Source organism: Trachemys scripta, chromosome 7 (genome assembly GCF_013100865.1).
Source record: "Trachemys scripta elegans isolate TJP31775 chromosome 7, CAS_Tse_1.0, whole genome shotgun sequence".
Classification (NCBI taxonomy): domain Eukaryota; kingdom Metazoa; phylum Chordata; order Testudines; family Emydidae; genus Trachemys; species Trachemys scripta.
Window position 1 is genome coordinate 24,797,696 of NC_048304.1, and position 24,287 is coordinate 24,821,982.

The following is a 24,287-nucleotide window of genomic DNA, read 5'->3' on the forward strand; positions in this document are numbered from 1 at the left end:
CATTCTCACAAACCTGAAGTTAAGAATCATCCCCCTTGAGGTCAGCAGGTAACCCACTGGAGAGACCTGGCGGCTTTTCTTTTAGAGCTGAATCACAGCCTCACTGTGACTAGCAGTGGACACCATGTGAGCCAGTCCTGCCCTTATGGTATGCCACCATGGCCCTTTTAGGTGTATTGGGGACCATTGTCTCAAGCTTCCAGAAGATGGTCCCCATCTCACTCCAGGAAATGGAGGAGATCAAATTCTCAGACAACATTCCTGGCCAGACCACTGACACCTGGCAGAACAGAGTATCCGGTGCAGTCATATGGGACCAGGAGAATGATGCTATGCTCCCTCACCTCCAGAAGACTTTTCTCGTCGTCATCACCAGACAAAGTGGTAGCTCTAGTACCAACCCGGGCTGATTTCAAAGATTTCCAAGAGCTGTTGTTGAGGATAGCAAATATGTTGGATATCAAGACTTTGGTGGTACAGGAGAAGCCTCGTAAATTGTTCAACATCCTGACTGCATTAGACTCTGCTAGAATTGCCCTCCTGATAAATGATAAATACACAACCCAACTGAAGATCTGTGGCAGAAAGCTACCACCATTCCTGCCACAACAAAAAGGGTTGAGAAATGGTACCAAGTCCCACAGAAGAGGGTTGAATATTTTTGCTGTGACCCCATTAGTTAATTAGTTGTCTCTGTGGTCCAGGTAAAATCTAGTCCACAAAGGAGAAGGGTCTGAAAAAATGGGACCTTTTTGGAAGGAAATATCACTCCTCTGCTTCCCTGCAACTTTGTATTTCTAGTTACCAAGCTCTCCTGGCCAAGTGCAACTTTTTAAAATGGGATATAGTCACTATTCTTAGCTAAGCTTCCACAAGATAGTAAGAAAGAGCTTAAGGACACAGACGGGGTGGCTAATTAATGCCTAAGCCCACTCTCCAGGCAGCCATGTTTACCTTGGACATGAAGGGCGGATCCATGGCTACAGCCATAATGATGCAAAAAGCCTTATGGTTACTGGCTTCAGGCATCCCCAAGGAGAAGCAAGTTATAATGGAAGACCCGCTCTTCAGTGGATGGAGCTATTTAGTGAATACATGGATAGTGCTTTACATTTCCTGAATGATTTGAGAGCCACTCTGTGCTCCTTGGGGAGGTGCACAACAGTCTCTTGTCATAAACCTTACCAATATTAGCCTTGGACGAGGCAGGGAACTATGTTGTACCAGCCCAGGCAACCCTGCTATCTCCTCAGGAAGAAGCCATGGGTCACTAAGAGGCACCATTCTTTCTCCTCCTCCATAACACTCTGCACCTGCTTCAGGACAGCAGATTTGTCAGGACTGTCAGGAGCCACACCAGAGCCAGTCCAGAGTAGAAGGTAATCTTTGTAAGCTGCATTGCTCTCTACAACTGAGCTTGATCTGTCACGCATCCAACACATGAGTGCTAGAGATCATCACCAATGTTTACCCAATCCAATTCCAATCCCTGCCCTCTATCCACTCCTTTTCCCCATTCTTCTAAAGGGACTTTTCTTGAGAGAGCTTACTACAAACAGATGTGGCCTCACTGCTTCTTGTAGGAGCCATAGAGATGGTACTGCAGATGTACTGGAGAAGAGATTTCTATTCCTGATCATTCTTTATTGTGAAGAAGAAAAGAGATTTTCTTCCTGTCTTGGCCCTAAGGAGTCTTCTTGCGCTGTCTCTGATTCAGGATGGTAACACTTGCCCCCATCATTCCCTCTCTTCATGCTCAAGGCTGGCTCATGGCTGTCAATTTACAGGCCAGGTATTTCCACACAGCTATTCACTTGGTCCCCAGGAAGTAAGGCCCAACCGTTCACAGTAAGGCTCAACCATTATCAATCTCCATGGCCCCAACAGTCTTCACAAAACTAGAAATGGTAGGGGGCACATATAAAGATGAAAGGCCTGCATGTCTACTCATATTGAGACAACTGGCTGATCAGTGACAGATCCTAGCAAAAGATGGTAACAGCTAGTCTCCTCTCCTTGTTTGTCCAACTACACCTCCTGGTGAACTATGAAAAATCATCTCTCACCCCAAGGCTAGTTGGCAAAACCATATCTTCTCGAGGACAGGTTCTTGTCCCTGCAATCAATACTGAATGGATTAAGATAAAATCTGGCCATGATAGTATGGACTTGCCTTGCTCTGCTAGGTCACATGTCTGCATGCACATGTGTGACGCTGCTTGCCAGATTTCACCTGTGGCCTCTACAAATCTAAGGTCTGTCCATTCCCTGTTGGGACACTAGATGAACAAGAAAGTTGTGGTTCCACCGCACATCATCTCAGAGCTGAGTTGGTGGCTAGCCCCAAGACCATATGTAGAGGGGTACCTTTCTCGCCCCCACCCTCTGACCATGACACAACCATACATGTATCAAGAGCAGGTTAGGGGTTATCTAGACAACCTCCAGATGCAGGGGACCTGGTTCCAGGACAACGTGAGATGTCCTGGAGCTCACAGATTATCAAGGATTCCTGCATGACATTCCTACCTCTTCCTCAAAATTCCACAGTGCAAATCTTGATAGACATCACCTCTATAGTGTACTACCTATACAAACAAGAAGTCACCTGCACATCACCTCTCTGTCAAGAAGATGTCAAGTTACGGACATGTTGTCATCAGCCCAGGCAACAGTGCTGGAAGCAGGGGCCACGATGGGAGGCCATGGCCTCCCCACTTTTAAAAATTGGAGGGTCATGCCCCCACTTTTAAACATAGGCATACTTTGTGGGGGAAATGCTGCCACGTAGCACAGCCCCTGCTGACGCAGGTCTGTGCCTGCTCAGGGTTTTCAGTTGGGGGGAGGGCAGAGCTGTCTTCTGCCCCCTGACTACACCCAGGTTAAAAAAAAGTGGATGGCATGGACCTATAGTGCCCCCCTCCCCGTTTCAGCACCAGTGGCTCCCCCACTTCTACAAAGGTTCCGGAACTCTTGAGCCGAGGATAACCTGGCAGCTCTTCACTTCTCTGGAATCAGCAACAATGAAACAGACATCTTAAGCAAACAATTCATCATGAGCAGAATGGTTTCTGCAGAGGTCCATCATAGAGCTGATATTCAACCAGTGGAAAGTTCCCACTATAGACCTGTTCACCACCAAGGGCAACTTTTGCTCAAGAAGGGGCATGACCCCTGGATGCTTTTCCACCAATTCCCCTGATTCTCAGGGTGATAGCCAAGATCAGACAGGACAGAACCACACTTATCTTTGTAGCTTCTTACTGGCCATGGTAGCTTTAGCTGACAGAGCTGTTATAGATGTCTTTTCAACCTTGTATTCCACTCTCTGACTGTCCAAACATGTTTCAGAATCATGGTTAGATGATCGTCCAGACCAAAAGTCACTGCATCAGATGGCCTGGATGTTAGCTGGTTGAATAACCATGTCAGAAACTGCTCATTGCCAGAAATACTTATACTAAGTAGAATGCCATTTGGAAAAAAAACATTACTCCTTGAAATTGAAGAGATTTTTGATATGGGCAGTCCTGCAAAATCCTTGGCTACATATTGCATTAAAAACATTCCTGCCTTTCCTTCAGGTCCATCGTGGTTCACCTTGCAGCAGTTTCAGCTTGTCATCTCCTGGTACAGTTATGCTTGCTCTTTTCTCACCCAATGGTATCGAAGTTTTTCAAGGCCTATTACATACTTAGCCACAGGCTAGAGAATCTACTCCAGCATGGGACCCTAATATTGTCCTCCTAAACCTCTTGGATCCTCTCTTTTGAGCCCCTTTCAGAATGCTAATTGCTCTATCTCACCCTCAAGATGGTCCACTGCAAGAGCCATCCCCTGCTGAAGCCAGCAACTTTAGGATTTTTAACTATTGGCACCAATATAAGAACCTTTGGAGCCTGGATTCTAAGAGAATGGTAATGTGTTATGACGTACAGCTTCAGAGAACAAGAATTAACTTTTAATTTTCTTTTTTTCTTTCTTTTTGTTTCAAAGGGCTTTTGGTATATTCTCTTCTGTTAGACCAGTGTAACAGGATAATTTATTTATTCCTTTTTTGAAGAATAATTTGGGCTCCAACAGTGCATGTGATGGGATGGACAAAAATCCCACTTGGGACAAAAAGTGGCACCCTGCCACACAATACCTGTCAGGACAGAAAGCCTGGGTTAAGTAAAATTAGAGACTGCAAGCATTGGAGTTGGGCTACCTTGACAGCTTTTGGTCTGAGATGGAGAGGTTATAGCAGATGAACTGAGCAACCCTAAACTAAGAACCTAGGACCAGGCCTGGGGAGAAAGTTAGGACCAAATTTTATTGTTTTTATTGTTAATTTGTCTGTTAATAGGGTTAATGTTTTGACTCTACACAGGGCATGTATATCTATATCTTAGAGTAGGTGGGAAAGATGCCTGCTGATAGTGTTCATTACAAACATCTCCATTTCATCACACAGCATGAGCTAAAGACAGATGAAACACTCCAGACAACATACAACAAACACTCCAGTAGGGAACATACCATATATTATCTGGTATTGTGAGGTTTGTTTAATATTTTCGAATTGTTTCACAGTGCAAAATATGATATTAGAAAAATATAATTTGTGAGAAGTGATATAAATGGTGCATGTTGATAATATAATAAATGTTTTTATTCATTGCCTTTTTCATATTTAAGGTATATAAGAAAGCCGTGAAAAACCTGCTGCCAACACCAGCCAAATCACATTACACATTCAACCTGCGTGACTTTTCACGTGTTGTCCAAGGCTGCTTACTCATTAAAAAAGAATCAGTTGAAAGCAAGCATACGATGATTCGTCTGTTTGTGCATGAAGTATTTCGAGTATTTTATGACCGTCTTGTAGATGACACTGATAGAGCCTGGCTGTTCAGAATAATGAGAGACATAGTAAAAGACCATTTCAAAGAAGCGTTTGACATTGTTTTTGCACATCTAAGGCAAGGGAATGCACCTGTAAGTAATCACATTTGCCATTACAAAACAATTTATTTTTTTTATTTTCTGTATCAATGTCTGAATTTTAGCAGTGGCTATTTTATCTCTGTTCTATCTTATCTGTCTTGGTGCCCATCTCTGGTGGAGCATGTTGCATGATTTAAAAAAAAACAAACACACAACCCCACAACCTACAACAAAGATTTTTCTCTTCTTTCCTGCTCGCAAGAGGTAGGCTTAAGGTTTGTACTTTTTTGTTACCTGCATTAGTTTAAAAAAAATTATGTTTATTTCACTTTCAGGGCATTCATAGTATTGAATTATTTAATTTTTTGTGTTTTGCTAGGAAATTATGTTGGAAACCAGAATAAAACAAATGAATATAGCATGCCTGTCATGGGGATGGGAGGAGGGTACCTGGTATTTCAGCACTCTAGGAAATTAATTATTTTTAATCTTTTTGAAAATTTAAGAAAACTGTGATGTGGCTTATGAAAATTTCTGGACTAGTTTGAATAACCAGATTAGTATGTCACTTTTAAAGGCTTGACTGATGCACTTTTAGTTTATGTGATTTTGTATACTTTATATGCTACAGGTCTTGCACACTGAGATTAATTCATAATAACGTCGGTAGTTGATTTTTATATATATATATGGAATTCTGTTCCTGTCTATTCTTAAATCTGCATCAGTGGTCTTCCATCTTTAGTTTTCATGCTGATAGGCAGACCAATTACCAGGCCATTTTCTTCTCGGCAGAGCTTCCTCTTGCAACTTATTGAAGCTCTTTAGTTTTCCTTCTACTTCATCCAAGACAAACGCTTCTGCTCCTCATGATGCACACCAAATATTCCTCAAGGCTCTGTTGCAGAAATTGTAATGTTGTCTCTTGTTCTGCTCACAGAGTGACTGGGGGTTGTCCTGAGCTCCAGTCCTGCTTCTCTTGATAGGGCATAAGGCCGATGGTACTGCAGCCCACCTTCCTCATGGCCCAGACAGGAGCTCTTACTCCAGGCTTCTCTCTCAGCAGATCAGTTCCTCTTGACCCTCATATAATTGGATCACCGGAGGCAAAACTCGGTCAGTGGTCTCCATCTGTATATGCAGCCTCAGCAGCTATTACTTTGATCAGACACGTTGGGGATCTCTCTGCTTTCTGTCATAAAGAACAATTCCTTATTTTTCATAAAGGCACAGCTGTTACACATATTAGTCCCAGGATTCACCCCCAAGCCTGGCTCCGCATTTCATATTTCCCTCCCAAGTTTTGTCCTTATTCAAAGTCCCTTAAAGGATATTTTGGCATAATTTAAGTATTATTTGAACCTTGCAGTTTTATTTGCTTAGGACTTGCCCTTTTAGGTAGATTCTTTATTTGAGATATTCAGGAGTCTAATAATGGAAAGAAAAAGTCCAGTTACACAGAAGCTAGGATGGATCAACTTGTACATTAAAACATTGTTACCAGTCTGCAGCATCTCTTCTCCCAGCTTTATCAAAATTTGCAATGAGAAAGACATTGGTACTTCTCCTTGGCCAAAGATTTTTCTTTTTTAGCCCATGATTTGTAAGACGACAAAAACAAATTGAAAGGAATTTACCAACCATTACAACAAGAGGAAATTAGTCTGGATCTTGGTCCATCTGCCGGTAAATGTGATACCTGCAAGAGGAAACTCAATGATGAAGATTTTTGCATGGACTTCTAGAAACCTGATCTACTACATGGGGAAAGTCTCTGTCTTTAGATTTAAAGAAGGGGATGAGGCAGTATCTTTTCTTGGACCAACTTCCATTAGTGAAAAAGACAAGCTTTCAAGCTACACAGAGTTGTTCTTCAGGCCTGTGAAAGGTACTTGGAGTGTCATAGCTAAATATAAGGTGGAATAGATTGTTTAGCATAGTAAATACAAATTCTAAGGGACTGTTCAAGGTGAACATTCTAGTGTTTTGGATGATTTTTATTTTATAATTTGTTTTTTCCACTGTCTTTTGCCATTTAATTGATGTGTAGACAAGGAACTTACCTTATGGCTTTAGTTCTTACTTTCTAAGATGGGGAAGAAGGGTGCTACCCGTACCTCTATGTTATATCCTGAAAGTTTTGATTATGTTGGTGAATGAGACCATGAATAGCATTTGAATGAATTGTGTTCCAAGAATAAATAAATAAATATTTACTAGAGATAGACATGACCTAATAGTAGGGATTTTGATTTTTTGTTTTAATCAATAAACACCCCAATACAATACAAAAAGAAGTTTATCCAATAAACAACAAAAATGGTTACTTATATCAAAGGGCTTGTCTACGTAGATCAGTATTGTGACTAGGAGGTGTGATCTCTAAAGTGAACTAATGTATTGCTCATTAATTAGTCTATGTAGATCCTGTTGGTGAGTACTAAAATTTCTCTAGTGCACTTCAGTGTATCGCTGTATGAAACAGTACTACGTGAAAGTGCACTAGGGAACATTACAAAGAGAATACTCACTACAGTGTATGATACTATAATAAGTAATGTATATAATATACATTACGTATTACAGTATATAAAGAGAAAGCCCTGAAAAAAACAATTTTTTTACATATACATCAAACTCATATATATCTGAAAATAACTCCCCCAAAACAGAAGCACTCCCAATTAGGTAATCTAGTCTGTTACCTAAGGTAAAGTATTTCAGCGCCTCTTTTCTATTTTCAGGTATACTTATCTAGTTTTAACTTTATTTTTAAATGTTCTGACTTAGGAAAATGACAATTAAATTTCACTTTGTAATTTACTGATTTTATACCATAGGTAACTGAAGAAGACATGAGAAGTCTGGTATTTGGTGATTACATGAACCCTGACCTTGAAGGAGATGAAAGACTTTATATTGAAATTCCAAGTGTTCAACAGTTCAGTGATGTTGTGGAGCAGTGTCTGGAAGAATATAACCAAACTCACAAAACAAGAATGAACCTTGTAATTTTCAGGTGCACATACTTGGCATTATTAACAGCTTTAGCCAATAAACAACTTGGTAATAATATTCAGTTTTGAGAAGTGCAAAATTTTTACCTGTCTCTTACCGTTCACATGTCTCCACCAAACTGTCACTGATTACATTACTTCTTGGCAGATGCTGGGGGCAATTCAAATGATTTTACTGGGAAGCAAATGCACTGACTTTATTTTTTCTTTTTTGGTGGGGAAAGGGAATAGGTGAGTGAGAATGATCTTTTCCTTTCATGTCGCTGCTTATTTCTTCAGTTAACTTTTGAAGTAACATTTTTCTTCCCAGGGACCCTTTGCAGGAGCACTCATGTTAGCAATTTAGAAGTGCTGCACTAAGTCCAGATGATGATCTAGCTGTGAAGTGGCTCTCTAACTATTTGTTAGGGGAGAATTCTACCACTTTTGCTTGTGGCCTCTGGACCCTCATTTCACCAGGGAAAGGGATTCCAAGTCTGAGAGGGGCTGCACAGCCATGCCCTACTAATCACAGCTGCAGTTCCTCTTGTGAGGTTCTAGGCTGATCAAACCAAGCCACTGGTCTCCTAGTGACCAAGCACAGAGAAAAATATCCTGAACTGGCTTTTCAGGATAAGTCAGAATTTGTTTTCTTTGAGATGATTGAACTTTTTTGAAACCAATTTCAATGTCCCCCTTCATCTTCTTAAATGAGTTTTATGCTTCCTTAGGAAGGAATTCTTACCCCTCTCCCAGCCAAGGTTGAAAGCAAGACTCTTACTTTTGGGGGCCTTCCTCTTCCTCTCCTTTCTGACACACTGTTCAAAGATGAGAATGGGAAAATAGCTTTTTTGCTGCTCCAGTGCACTAACTTCCATTCAGTCATCTCCAGATGCCACCCTCTAAAGAAATTGCTCAATTCTGTGTTTCCCAAAATCAGCAACAAAATACATTTTGAAGGGGGAAAACATTGACCTATCCCATATTCTTTCCCATGTATTCTTTCCTATTCTGTTCATACTATTGATATTTCCCAAAAGTTAGGACTAATGGAGCTGCTGTGCTTTAGAATTGGAAATTTCCTTATCTGTTGATTTCTTCTTTTAGATTGACATCTCCATCAGTCCAAGCCCACTAATTCCTAAAGCTTATATTTAGTGATCGGGTGATGTGTATATAGTTGTCACAACAGTTATGAAAGATTGGTTTATTGGCTACGTATAGAGCTTTGGAGGTACTCTTCTGGGCAGGAAGTTGGGCAGACTACTCATTTCCCAGACTAATTGACAGAAAGTAAAAATACTAGCTTAGAAAAATAGAAAACATTTCTAAATGTACTTTGTCACTTGTTGTCAAGATGTTTAATCTATTTCATTGTCAGGTACGTGTTGGAACATTTGTCTCGGATAAGTCGTATTCTGAAGCAGTCAGGTGGCAATGCCTTACTGGTTGGAATGGGAGGGAGTGGACGTCAGTCTTTGACCCGTTTGGCTACAGCCATGGCAAAAATGTATATTTTTCAGCCAGAGATCTCTAAGAGCTATGGCATGAATGAGTGGAGAGAAGATCTGAAGGTGAGTATTAACATCATGGGCTGCGGGTATAATAGGTAAGGGGAGGCGTTGCCTGCCCTAGCACAGCCATCCCTGCCACCCAACACTTAGGCTGTGGTGCCCCCACCCTCCTGCCTCTTCTCCTCCCTGCTCTGACCCTTCCCTGAGGCTCCCATGGCTTGCTGCTGCTGCTGCCTGAGGTGAATCTTCCTCCTCTCCTCTCCTCTCCTCCACCCCATCCCCTTCCCCTCTTGCATGTCCCCACAGCTGCCGGCCACATCTCTCCTCACCCCTCCTACCCGCGGGGCGCGGGGTGTGGATGTGTGTGAGAATGCGAGTGAGGAGTCAGTGGCAGATGCGGGGGGGGGAGGAGGGGTGAGTGGAGGGGATCCCTCAGTAACTTTACACAGTTAAAAGAACAGGAGTACTTGTGGCACCTTAGGCTAGGTCTACACTACCCGCCTGAATCGGCGGGTAGAAATCGACCTCTCAGGGATCGATTTATCGCGTCCCATCGGGACGCGACAATCAATCCCCTAATCGACGCTTTTACTCCACCAGCGGACTCCACCAGTCGACAGGAAGCCGTGGAGGTCGATTTTGCCGCGGTCCTCAGAGCGGGATAAGTCGGCTGCGATACGTCGAATTCAGCTACGCTATTCACGTAGCTGAATTTGCGTATTTTAAATCGACTCCCCCCTGTAGTGTAGATGTAGCAGAGACAAACAAATTTGTTAGTCTCTAAGGTGCCACAAGTACTCCTGTTCTTTTTGCTGATACAGACTAATACGGCTGTTACTCTGAAACCTTTACACAGTTAAAGAGCCTTGCATAGACCTAGTAGCAGAGATCACTGCAACTGTTAAAGAGCCATTGAAGTAGTAATGAAGCCATTTAACAGGCATTTGCCAACACCCAGGAAGCCTTTGGCCACATTCAGCTGGGTTTTATATTGTAGGAAAATGTGTTATTGGGGTTAAAAATAGTTTCCAAATGACGACCCCTCAGTTATTCTCTGTACCCAGAAGGAGTAACTGCTACCTTGGCTCACGGAGGAGCTGACATAGTCAGTGAGTTTATTTCTTGATCTAGTCATTTTATTCAAACCCAGTTTAAACGAGTCTGTCAGGGAATTTTGTGTAAGAAAGGTGATTAAACTACTGCCTTAATGCAGTCTGTCAATGACAACCACTTTTTCAAAATGAGAGATTAGGCTTGTGCAGGTTGGTGTAGGTAGCCTGGCTTTTCACCTCTCTCTATAGAGCATACACAGAACTCCCTGCCACGCAGAGGAGAATCTGTCTGGCAATTGAGCTATATCTGTTGCCTGTTCAGTTCCCTTGGGGAATGTTATTAGTGCTTTAAGGTGAAAAGGAGAGAGAGTTTCATGGGGCGGGGGGTGGGGGGGGACAGCAGCAGGGTGAGGAGGAGAGCCAGCTGCACAGCAGGTGGTGGTGGGGGTCTCATGGTGGGCAGGGAAAGGGTCTGGCAGGGGAGGCGAGGGGGCAAGCAGCAGGTCGGCGAGCGGCAGGTGGGGGAGGAGGTGAGTGGGGGGGGATCTTGATAGGGTGAAGAGGTGAGTGGTGAGTCAGCGGTGAGTGGGGGTGAGGCCTGGGGCAGAACAGGGGTGGAGTGTGGGCGGGATTGTGGGCGAGGTTGTGGGCGGAAGAGGCAGGACAAGGAGCTCACCTCCCCCATAGTAAGTTTCACCCACCGCCCATAATTAACATGCATGTGTTTTGGTTTTAATTTTCAAGAAGGATGTTCTAGAGTGTACCGTACTTTCAATCAACTTAAAGTTAATTTTTTGACTTTTATAGAACCTTCTGAAGAGTGCAGGCATGAAGGGCTTGAAAACTGTGTTTATAATCACAGACACACAGATTAAAGAAGAAGCTTTCTTGGAAGATATTGACAGTGTTCTCAATACTGGAGAAGTACCCAATCTTTTCGCAGCAGATGAAAAACAAGACATTATGGAGGTATCCTTATAAAATGGCTATATTTCTCTTAAAATGTAATCTCTCTTATTTTCATTGTGGTTTGACAATAAATAGTAAAAATTTAAAATTTAAAAATTTAAAAGGGGAACCATAAGTTAACTTGCCCCAGCAACACAATTTTAAAGCAAAACTGCAGAATTTTTGCATCAAGAATTTTACAATGTATACCGTTGTTAAAGTGTATTTGGATATGTACAGTTCATTTAATGACTTACTGGATCTTGTGTAATCTTGTTTTTGCAAGATCTTCTTATAAATTGTGTTAACTTGTTTATAAAATGGGATGGTTGATACATCCTGCATCTGGTACAAACTTTAATTCTGACCTCATGCTTTCCTCACAAATACATGACACACTGTACACATAACTTGTGCTTATATGCCAACCCTCAATATTTGCTAATGTTGCTGAGCTTGTAATGATGGTTTTGCCCTTTTTCTTATTACTTGGAGAAAGAAATAAGTTCTCTGGGACTATGTAGTCAGTCTCTGTCAGTAGAAGCTTCTTGTGTGGGCATTAGGGCATGGTTAAATGACCCATAACTAGGCATTTCCTTGGTTTTAGGGCTTGCTTGGGAGGGGGGCGGAAATGTCACATTTAACCTACCTCAATCCCTTTTAAACAAAGGTAGGATGATGTCGTTTGGTGGTGTATGTGTATTGTTGGTGTTTGTGGGGGGGGGAGGGTTGTTTTGTTTGTGGAATACCATAATAAAAGCACAATTCACTTTTTCACTGCACACCTGCAGCTCACATGGAAATCAGCGGCAAGTGCACTAGTATATCCAAGGCCAGAAATGGGCAGAAAATTTATGTCATCAATTATATCTTCCCAGAACAGGGTTGACTTATATTTTCAGATAAGTGTTCACTCATGTTGGGTGCTTAGCACTTCCAAAAATCGGGGCTTAGGTTTCATAAGTTGGACATTCAAAATTAGTGTAGTATTTTGAAAATCTAAGTCTTAATCTTTTCACATATCCATGGCATGTCAACTAACGAACCATCATGGTGTTACATTTCCAAAACTCATGGAAGTTGGTATATAATACATGCACAAATGTGTTTATTTAATTAGTTATGTTATTTGATACATTTTCTTTTATTTTTTTCTTTCATTGTGGTTTGATAATAAATATACTGAGAGCAGCATTCCATATATTTTGCAAAGAAGTTAGATTATATGATGATTTAAATTGGTTGGATTTTTAAGGCATTATCTTTTCATTTTAACCAAGTATTTATTAAAGATGATTGGCTTCGGATAGTTCTGTTTCAATTTCATAGTTCTTTTGAACATATTCTTTAATTTCAAATAATTTTCTTTCCATGTAGCATTTAAATTTGGTAATTATTCTGCAGCATGTCAGTTGAGATAAACTCATTCATTATTCATGAAAATATGTTCCATCAAAATAATTCTATCACCAATCTATCTTTCCACTTTATAGATTTCTAAAAAATAATTGCTAGGTTATGTGAAATAGTCATATTTTGTGGAAAAAACTTTTGAATTTTAGTGAAACGGATGATCTGTTTTTTGTGGATTGTTAGTTAATTGAGATCAGTATTTATTGTAATGAAAGAACGGTAGAGAGTAATGGGGTAGAAGCTTCATATATTCAGAACATAAGGTTTCTTCTTCTAAGAAAAGTTTTTGTAAATGATTAAATGTGAAATGTTTGTGTATCTGGAAATTTGAATCCTTCTCTACCTGTAGGTAAATACTGCACATCTTTTTAATTAATTGTTTTGACTATCACTTTCAAAAATGCTTCCAGTAAGTTGTTTATTTTTATGAAATGTAGTTTAAGGAGGTTGCTGTGGTGTATGGAACTTAAAATGTAGATTAGAGGATGAAGAACATTTATGTTTATGATAGTGACTTTCCTCACGAGGGTAATAATTTGTACCTTTTAATTTATATTAATAATTGATATCTTTTAAAATGTTTTTTGTAAGTGATTGAAGATTGATTTTAATTGTCTTATTGTTGTGTTACTAAAAAAGGCTAAGATACTTTATTGCCTAAAGAAGTTCCATTTCAAATTCTGATTTTCAGAATGTGATTTATAACCTCCCCATAAAGAGAAGGTCACTTTTTAACCAGTTTACTCTTTATCCTAATCTAGAATACTAGATTGGTCAAACCAGCAGGAAATTATTTCTAGAATAGTGGTGGCAGAGTTGCAGATAAATACTAGTGTAGCACCCACAAATATAATTTGCTTATTGTTCTGTTTTTCTAATTTTGTTCTGTTTATTAGCAGATTTTGTCTTATTTTACCTATACTACATTTTTAGATCATGTGATGTCAAAAAAGGATGATTTAAATCATTTTGAAATACAGTATTTAGTGACAGGTTATTAATCAATGGCTTCTCCATCCCCCCCATTATTCTCTAGGGTGTTCGTGCAATAGCTCAAGCTGGCAGTAAACATGATGAACTCAGTCCCCTGGCCTTGTTTGCCTACTTTGTGAACCGCTGCAAAGAAAATCTCCACGTTGTGGTAGCGTTCAGCCCAATCGGAGATGCTTTCCGCAATCGTCTGAGACAATTCCCTTCTCTCATCAACTGTTGTACTATTGACTGGTTCCAGGTTTGTGAAAATATGTTGCTGCCTCAACAAATATGGTTTCAGTTTTCTAATACCTGTATTTTCATACCCCATTATGTTTCCCTTTTACCTTCTAACGAGCAGGGCTCATTCTCTCTCAAAATATTTAAAATATAACAAGTCATCCTCACTCATATTTTTGAGACACTATTTGATATTTCTTCCTGTTACATGTAAAGCTGAAAAATATTTTTAAAAAATTAGAATGTCTAGATGCAAAATATTGTAGGTACTGACCAGTTTCAACATGGTTATACCTAATGTTACTCTGTCATCAACAACTTGCTCTCTAATGATGCTTTATTCCTTCATTGGCTGATGATTGTGTGTTTTGTTTAATCAGATAATATATGATGTGCTGTGTCTCAAGGCACTTAAGATTTTAAAATAGTTGTTCACATCTGAATCTTGTTACCAATATAACAGTGTATAATTAACCTAGATGTTTTTGTTAACAAAATCAGTTGGGTGAAAAAGTAATATGTTCATAATTTCTGCTGCCAGTTTACAGAATCAACAAGTTGGAAGCAAAGGTGAAATCAATTTGGAATGGTTGACAAGTGTTAGGGAGATTTCCTGTTGTGATGGTGCTCAGTGTTTTCCTGTGCTGCTGGGAAAAACTGAAGATAGAGGTTCCTTAGCAGAACTAAAACCTGGATAATGACTTTTAATTGATAAAAGGCCACAATCCTTACAAATGGTGTTATCAGCAATTAAACTACAGCTAGATCTATTGATTAGCCACCAGCAAGCCATTTCTTGAGATACATTGTGTTGGACCCATTAAAAAAATTGCTTGTTCCATAATGTAAAAATTATGCCTTTGCACAAATTATGGGTGGTAACACATACATTTTATGTCCTCCCTCTGCCTTTTTTTTCAGCCATGGCCTGAAGATGCCCTTGAACGTGTGGCTAATAAATTCTTAGAAACACTTCAGCTCACAGACAACGAACGGCAAGAAGTGGTGCCCATCTGTAAACACTTCCATACTTCTGTTTTGTCACTCTCTGAAAAGTTAGTTTTGTATATTTTTTAAAAAAGGGGTAATATTTTATATAAATAAAGGTATAAGGAGGATAAGATGAGACTTTTTATGCTGTCAAAAGTGGTAAAATGAAGAATAATCTAAAATTAAAAATAATAGGTTAGAGAACATTCATTAACAATTAAGGCAATTAGGTGATGGACTACTTTATTTGGTAAGATAGTTTAGTCACCATCATTACTGATAATTTCTGTATTGTGAATTTGTAAATTTGAAGAACTGTGCAAGTTTAGAACGTGTTTGTGTGACATTTTTATTCTTAAAACAAATGGATCATTCCTGTTAGTTGTCACACTTCTTATTTTCCATCCCTTTTATGTTTCATTAATTGTAGTTAGAAAGATTATCTTTCTTTTCCATAGATTCTTGGAAACCCTGAGACGACATAATTATGTAACTCCTACTTCTTATCTTGAACTTATTGCTGCCTTCCAGCAACTTTTAACTCAAAAACGGGATACTGTGATGAAAGCCAAAAAGGGCTATACTAATGGACTAGATAAACTAGCTTTTGCTGAATCTCAGGTGAGTAGATGCACATGTTAGAACAGGCAGAAATTGAACTCAGAAACAGTTCTATAGAGACAAGCCAAAAGCAGAACCTCAAATCAAAACCTTAAAATTTCCAGGGTGGGAGCTAGATTCCAATCCCTACATCTGAAACAACCCCTATGGTTTTGGTTTTGGATTAAAAAGTGGTCTGTCTCATTCACCAACAAAAGTTGGTCCAATAAAAGATATTACCTCACCCACCTTCTCTCTCTAAAAATAGCAGAGAATTTATTTTTCAGTTTTGGCTCAGATGTAGCCAAAACTTCATCAGAATAGCTATTCATGTGAGATTTGGTGCCAGAATATCAGAAGTGGCATGAAAACAGGAGCTCTTATAAGATTTTCACAATTCAGGATGTATTTTGGGCAGAAATCTCAGGGCTTGTCTACACAGGGGGTTTAGTCCACAGCGAGTAGACATGTGCCAGATAATGCACAACATGCAGACTGCATGAATATTGTGCACATGGGACGGTTGTACCCTTTTTAAATCATTGTGTACATACATGGCTGGGGCTTGCTGCATACTGTGTGGCATTCTTGGAGGGTATCCCTTGGTCCTTTGTTTTGCTGTTAAGTTGTGTATATTCAGGGATTTTTCTCGCTGTACATTGTGGGATGCATAGTGGAAGCCAGTGACATTCTGGGGCTTTTGTTCAAATTTTAAAAAATCCCATGATTCTGCTCTCTCTGTCCCATGCTTCCTCTCTTTCTGGGTGGGCTAGCACCATTTTCAGATTGCTGTCAGTGAGCATGGAACCAACAATGCTCCGCTCCACTATTCTGGCAACTGCAAATACTCAGAGACTGTTTGGGCTGCATTTTAGCTCTCTGAGCAGGGTGGTTTCATTTTAGACTTCGCCAGCTGCATCACCAAGCAGATGATGTGGCTGCAGCAGCGGGTCCTCCAGCTGCAGCAGCTTCAGAAGCAGCAGACGGAGGATGATGAGGATGACACCAAGCCACTGCTACTACTGGAGCTATTTCTGGGCTTGGGAAACCAGTTTGTTCTCCACACCTGGGATGACCAGCAGTGATGAAGGCAGCCTATTTTGAGATCTGGGCTGAAGTAGCCTTAGAGTTGCAATGGCAGCATACCAACATGCTGTGCCCATACCTGTTGAGAAGCAGGTTGCCAATGCCATCGGAAGCTGGCCACTCACAAATGTCATTGATCTGTAACCAACCTATTAGGTGTAGGGAGACTGACTGCTGATGCGATTGTTATGCAGATGTGCGATACCATGCATAAAGTACTGTTGCACGGGCACCAGGTTATAAAGCTTGGTAATGCTCAGGACACTGATGGCTTTGCATGCTTGGGTTTCCATACTGTATTGGAGCAGTTGATGGGACCGGTGTGCCTATTATTTGCCCCCTGTACCAGAGCTCAGAGTTTATAAACAGAAAGGGGTATTTCTGCCTGGTGCGCCAAGGACTGGTTGATCACTGTGGCAGGCTTATTAACATAAATATAGGGTAGTCTGGAAGGGTCCACAGTAGCAGGATCTTTCAGAACGCAGTCCTTAATGGAGGACGGACAGTTTGCATCCAAGCTCACTATGGATATTAATGGTGTGGAGATTGTTTCAACTATCTGGGGAGAGACCCAGCTTATTCTCTATTTTCCTGGTTAATGAAGCCATTCACAGGTCACTTGGACAGAAGGAAGTAACTGTTTAACTATTATGTCAGTAGTTGTGGAATGGTAGTGAAGTGTACATTGGGCTGTCTGAAAGAAAGGTGGTGCTGTTTGTGGAATAGGTGGGAAGCTGCAGGAAAAAACTTGCCTAAGATTATAGCTGCATGTTGTATTTTTCACTATATTTGTGAAATTAAGGGAGAAAGTCTTAATGGTGGGTGGGAGGCTGAGGTTTGGCTTAGCTTGTTCAGCTGTTTGAGCAGCCAGCAAGGCATGCAATAGAAAATGGGAACAGGCTAAACAATACTGTCAGGGATACCTATTGCTGTTACTTTGAATCTGAGGCCTGAAAATGTGCAGCTATACATCTAGTTGTTATCCTGGGGGGCAGGAGAGGGAATGGATTGTGAGCACTGCAGTTTCTTTTATGGGTGGTAGAAGTGACACATTGTGCCACTCCTTATTTTATCTTGTGTCTGTACCTTTGTCGTCGTCGTCATCTACTAGCCTTACTTCCTTTTGTATGTGGTCAGCTCTTCAAGTCCTCCTTCTTCATTCCAGTCTCTTTTGAAGAAGTTCCTCAGAAACTCTGCAGCAAATTAAATCCTTTTGTGCAACATCCATCCATCTAGTTTTGGGTTTTCCAACCATTCTCTTACCCTCCACTTTCTGAGTTTAACACCCTGTTTCCTTTATAGTCTTCCAATCTACTTTTTGTGACCCCTCATGGAGATCTGCTCAGCAATGTCCACAAAAATATCTTTATTCCAGTGTCTGTCCACAAGAGTTTGCTGTACTGACGGGTTGAGATCATGGGTCTCAACACACTCCAAGTGGCTGCTTGAGGCTTATTATAAGGCTTCTGGAGTGATAGTCCAATAGGAGTTGTGTGGTCAAATAGCTTAATTAGTTTTAAGAGCGAGCTGGACAAATTTATGAGTGCGATTGCATGGTGGGGCAGTGCTCAACTGTCCTGGGACTCATTTCTGGTTTATGTCTTATGTTCCCAAGTTCTTGTCACTAATGTTCTAGCCTGTTTTCAGGGAATATAACAAGTTTTTATGGGGTTCTTTTAAACATATTACCCATATTTGATTTTATACTGTATTTAAATGTTAAACTTTCTACTTATTATTTGCTATATTTTTAGCATCAGCATTTACTGCTACTGTGATAATTTTATAAGGAAATGTCCATCTAGGTTGGTGAAATGAAGCAAGAGCTAGTTGATCTGCAACCCAAACTGGAGGCGGCTAAAGTGGATAATGCAAATATGATGAAGGTAGAGTTAAGCAAATATATTGTTCAATGATGAAATACATAATTTGAGTTATTTGTAATGACTAAATTATTATTTTAATTAGCAACTGTGGAGAAATGGAACAGGGGGACCTTCTTTTTAATAGCCAGAGCGGTGAATCTGAAGGCCCCAAAATAAACCCTCCCACAGAGATCTGTTATGCTAACTACCCTTACACAAAGCAGTACAGGCCAGGGCTAGACTAGACTGCACAATTCCCTGCCAAACTCGGTCAAGGGTCATGACCAGAGGAGCGGGGGGAGGGCAAGGAGAGAAAAAATAGAAGAAAAGCCCCAGCAGCAGCACTAATGAAATATGTTGATGACTAATGAAATATAATAACCACTTGTGTGAAGCAATAGGTAACTTTAGCTACATGCAATTTCTTAACTCATGCAGCTTCTCCTTTGGGTGATCTGTGACCCACTCCATGATTCCAGCTATCTGCAAAATGACCAATCATAGACCCTCTGTAGGCGTCCCCTGGAAACCCCCCCAATCTTTAACCAAAAGACCCCGGAAAATAACATGTGTCTTGAGAAATGTACCCAAACTGGTGCCAAGTACCACCCCTGGGGAAAACCACCAAGCGCCCCTCTACCCAAATAAACACCCACGTCTCGGAAATTAATGAGGAAGGTACCGGGGAAGGGGGGACTGACCCCAACCCTAATTTCTTAACTTGTGGTTTGGGGGGGGGGACTGACCCCAACCCCAGTTTCTTAACTCATGACGTATTGTTTGTACTTTGCTTGCGGTTTAATGAAATAAAAACCCGCCTGAGAGCAGCCCTCGGGGTGTCAGTCTTCGGACTGCACCCCAGTGCACTGGTATGTATGTCAATAAACTGGCCTCAGGCTTGAGTCTTTGAACTAAAATCATTGCATGGGTGTCTTTGACCACAACACAACTATCATGTTGATAAGGTGGGGTTTCCATGAAATCTGGGGAAGTCGTGCTTCCCATTAGAGGCTCCTGCTGGTAAAGCTCTATGAAGGCCCAGTAGAATGTAAAGCTGTCTCCCATAATGGTATCCCATAATGGTAATTACTGCGGTGGCTGGTGTCCACATTACCTTCCTTCTGTTGGTGGCATGTGTCCTCACCAGGAGCACTTCCACCAACTGAAGAAGGGCAGTGTGGGGGCTGAGTGCCAGGGCTCTCAGCTCCGTGCAGCTCCCTGCTGGGAGCCCAGCTGGCCAGGCTTCTTGCCTCCCTGCTCCTAGTCAGGAGTTCGTGTTGGGAGAGAGGCTGCTGCCCAGGCTTCTTGCCTTCCCACTCCCAGCCAGGAGCAGAGGGCAGCCACCTGGGCTTCTTGCCTCCCCATTTCCAGCCAGGAGCTGGGGAGAAGCTGCCCAGGACTTGTTGCCTCCAGCAGGGAGATCCACGCCTGGAGTCCAGTCAGCTGCCATGCTACCGGTGGGGAATGGGGAACTGGGACCCCGGGGGGAGGGGCATCAGGGCTCCCAGTGGAGAGTGGGGAGCCTGGGCAGCAGCCATAGCCGGGAGCCTGGGTTGCAGTCTGGCTTGGAGAGGACCTAGTAGCAGCCTGGCTCGGGAGACGGCTTTCTTGTTAATTTCACGGCTTCAATGGAAAAGAATGACAGCCAACAGCCAACATAAGGAACGCAGTGTCTACACAGACACTGTGTCACCTTAACTACACCAACATAAGCTCTACGCCTCTTGTGGAGGTGGTGTTATGGTGTCAGTGTAGTAAAGCATGTATATCGGCGGGATATGTAGTGTAGACACTAACATAGTTAGGTCGACATAAGCTGCCTTATGTCATCCTAACTCTGTAGTGTAGACCAAGCCTAAGCAACCCTTTGAAAGCATGTAGTCCAGTGTTTGTGTGAATATTACAGATCCATAATGCCACTTGCAAAGCAATTAGTTTTTAATTAAGAGTGCTTACTGTACAATATATTTGTCCATACCTCAGAATCTCAGTTATTCATGGAGGAGCTTTACAGTGAATTCCTGAAAGGGGTAGTACAATTCTGCTATTGTATGCTGTTTGTCTTACAGGGAGATGAGTTTAAGATATGAGCTCTGTTCTTGTTCTTGAAGTGCCTGTGGTTACACACTGATGCTATGTCTAAACTAAAAACGTCTGCCAGTACAGCTATGTTGGTCAGAGGTGTGATCCCTGACTGATATAACTATGCTGGCAAAAGCCCCTAATGTAGATGCAGTTTACAGGCAAAATTGCACTTTTGCTAGTATAGCTTGTTTTGCTCAGTGGGGCTGGAATAAGCTATACTGGCAAAAGCTCAGTTTTGCTGGTATAAACTGCATCTACACTAGGAGCACTTTGCCAGTGTAGTATACCAGTACAGCTGTACCATTGAAGTCCTACTAGTGTAGACATGGCCTAAGGTTATAGGCTGGGGTTTTCAACAGAGCCTAAGGAAGTAAGGTGCCCAATTCTCATTAAAATTCAGTGGATTTTAGCGTAACTCTCTCTTAGTAGATGTACGTGGCTGCTCTAACAATAACTGTAGTACCAAATAGAGGGACATCTTTCTTGACATTTTTGTCAACTTGGCTGTTACTTAAAAATGGCTTTCTAAAAGTGCATTCCAGTACATTCCGCTTACTCAGACAAATCTGCTTTCCAGGTCAGAATTCTCAGCACCCATCAGCTTTGAGCAAACTAGTTATCAGATTTATAGAACTGGGAGGGAATCATTGCACTGAATCAAGTGATGGCCTCTTCACTCAAAAGAAAGCAAAATAGGTGTAGTCTATATTACAGACTAGGGACCTGTAAAAATCATTTTACATAACAAATCCATTTTTAAGTTGCAGCATGATGCACAAAAAAATCACCGGTAAACTTAAAAAGAACAGGAATACAGACTAACACGGCTGCTACTTTGAAACCGGTAAACTTGTGGCCTTTTACACTGTAAAAGGATTGTAAAAACAGCTATTTGTAGTAACTGTAATCTTAGTGCATGTAGTGGTTGGTTTCTTGGTAGGAATTTCAAAATTGTAGGGATATAAAGCCCTTATTTAGTACAAGGAACAACTTTTATATGTCTCAGTTCCAATTTCAAATCATCTAAGGCTGCTTATGTTTCTTTGATTCTGCTAGCTATTGACGTGGGTCCACAGAGATGTTATGTTACTCCTACAAAATTCCCATTACCTACAGATCTTTTCTTTTCAGTTTATTTTGAGAAAACATTTTTATGCAGATTAGTGTCACATAAATTAATAACGATTCTAATATTAACCTACTGAAAAAGACAAAGAAGTAAACCAACATTATTTTATAAATGCTCTACATCATAGCCCCAGACAGTTGATTGAATAAACACCATTCAGTGGCAAATTTGGTGAATTCTGCTCATGAGGGTTTTCTTTAGATTATAGAGAAGGAGTCTGCAGAAGTGGAAGCAAAAAGTAAAACTGTGAAAATAGATGAAGAGATTGCTACAGAAAAAGCAGCAGAAGCCCAGGAACTGAAGAATGAGTGTGAGAGTGATCTGGCAGAAGCAATTCCAGCGCTAGAGGCAGCACTTTCTGCACTTGACACACTTAAGGCAAGCTAAATTTTAAAAAATGACACTCTAAAGAATTATTTAATTTTTCTGTGTATTTTGGGTTATTTGCCAAAGAACATGTTAAGGAGAAAGGTTTGAAAAAGGTTAAAGTTCTCCGTTTTTGACATCTGGGGACAATCACAATGCACTAGATATCCTTTTATTCCTCTTCTGATTGTTAAAAAGCATACTTCGTTTTGTTGTGTGACACAGAAAGCACTTCTGAGAAAACAGGTTTCAGATATCTTCTCTGCTTGAAAGCCTGTGGGATTTTTTTCTCCCTAGACTTTCTTTATGTAACCCTTCTGCCCGTCTGAGTTGGCAGCAACAAGGGCCGGGTTCAGTATCTAGGTGTTCCATTTCAATAACACAATGCAAAACTGGCTCGAGCCCCCACCCAGTGACCTGGGACAATTACATACCACCTCCCGGGCACCTCTAAGAGGCAATACTTCCCCTCTCGCAAGCATGGAGTCTGAGTGTAGCAAAATCCTTTTAATAAAGGAGGGAAACAATGTGGCATTATGTTGGGGAAACACCACAAACAGGATTCATAACACAAACCATGATCAAAAGACACCCTCCCCGCAAGTAAGTTTGGCAGTATCCTTTTCCCCTCAGGGTCTTAAGTCCAGCAACCCAAAAAATCACCCAAAGTCCCAAAAGTCCAACACCCCAAAAGTCTCTTGAGTCCAGCAACCCAAAAATCACCCAGAAGTCCAACAACCCAAAAGTCTCTGTCCCTGGTCAGTGCAGCCCCAGAGTTCAAAAGTTTATCTGCAGAGTTTTACCTCCCAGCCTGGGGGGAGGGCACAGCAGTGTTAAGGGGCACCTTACATGGTCCGAGGCCGACTGCCCCGCCTCTCCATGGAGTTCTGCTGCAGCCTTCACCACGAGCCACTCCACCAACCACTCCGCTCCACCGGCCAGCCCGTGAGCCGCTCCAGCCATTCCACGAACTGCTCTGCTCCCCCAGCTGTCCCGCGAGCCACTCCAGTCGTCCCGCAAACTGCTCTGCTCCACCAGGTGCTCAGCAACATATCTTCAAACCCCCCCCCCAGCACTCAGTGATTTCAGCTCTTAGTAATTTTAGCTCTTTAGTGATGTCAGCATGTAGTAGGGGAGCCTCAGTGCTGGTGCACCATTGTCCCAAAGTGAATTCAGCTCAGCAGCGGGTAACTAGACTCCTAATGGAATTAAAATTAGCTCTGATAGTCCACAGTAGAGAGAGGAGGAGGTGCAATTAGTATTTCAGGCCCTCAAAGGGGGCCCATACCATCAGGTACAAATACCTGCCCCCAGCCTCTCTCAATTCACTGGGTTTTGGAACCCATGTCCTTTGTCTAGCGAGTGCTACTTAGTTGATGGCAATTCCCTCTGTCACGAAACAGTTTCATTGTCCTTGATTCACATAATCAGGGTAACAACACTATATTATTCCTGCCCCAATAACAGAGAAACTGGGGATCCCACAGCAGCCAGAATGACTATTTGGGATCATGCTAGGCACGTGTGTGTGCCTATGCAAACAAGATCAGCCCCTGAAGTTCTTTTCCACAACTCGCCACAATTCACCACCAGATGTCAGGGTAGAGCTCATCCTGACTCTGCTTACATTTATAAATACTTTCCCAAGGCAGTGTGTCTCTCTCCCTTCTTTCCCTGGCTCCCATCTCTCTCAGCTACTAGGTTCTGTCCTTTATTCTTTTTTCTGGTCCATCTCTGCTTTAGGTTTTCTCTATATGCTTAGTGACAAATCATCACAAACTTCTTTGAGCACCACTCTGTATATCTTTGTTTTACCATCTTTTTGGAATGAGTGGTTCTGATCATGCAAGGAGCTGTGTTCCTCCTGCAAGGTGCTGAGCACCCTCAATTCCTGTTGAAGTCAGTGGGAGTTGAGGTCTCAGGAAGTGCTCAGCATTAGGCTCTAGTCTCAGGATTAGGCCCTAAATTTGTTGCTTTAGGAGATCACCTAAAGTAGGTCATTACTACACAAAAAAACTTAGAGGAGAAGAGGAATCCTGATTAAGATCTGACAAACACATTTATACATGCTTAACTCTCACATGTAGTCCGATTCTTTCATG

General features: G+C 41.5%; 1 protein-coding gene across 1 annotated transcript in view; it reads left to right on the forward strand.

The window, feature by feature from the left end:
- DNAH12 (dynein axonemal heavy chain 12) overlaps nucleotides 1-24,287 on the forward strand; it is a 177,999-nt gene that overhangs the window by 101,993 nt on the left and 51,719 nt on the right. The window contains exons 41-49 of the mRNA XM_034776707.1: nucleotides 4,681-4,980; nucleotides 7,770-7,948; nucleotides 9,307-9,499; nucleotides 11,299-11,460; nucleotides 13,889-14,083; nucleotides 14,986-15,119; nucleotides 15,513-15,675; nucleotides 18,546-18,626; nucleotides 22,021-22,197. Coding sequence (XP_034632598.1) covers nucleotides 4,681-4,980; nucleotides 7,770-7,948; nucleotides 9,307-9,499; nucleotides 11,299-11,460; nucleotides 13,889-14,083; nucleotides 14,986-15,119; nucleotides 15,513-15,675; nucleotides 18,546-18,626; nucleotides 22,021-22,197 — 1,584 coding nt within the window. The remainder of the gene's footprint in view (nucleotides 1-4,680; nucleotides 4,981-7,769; nucleotides 7,949-9,306; nucleotides 9,500-11,298; nucleotides 11,461-13,888; nucleotides 14,084-14,985; nucleotides 15,120-15,512; nucleotides 15,676-18,545; nucleotides 18,627-22,020; nucleotides 22,198-24,287) is intronic.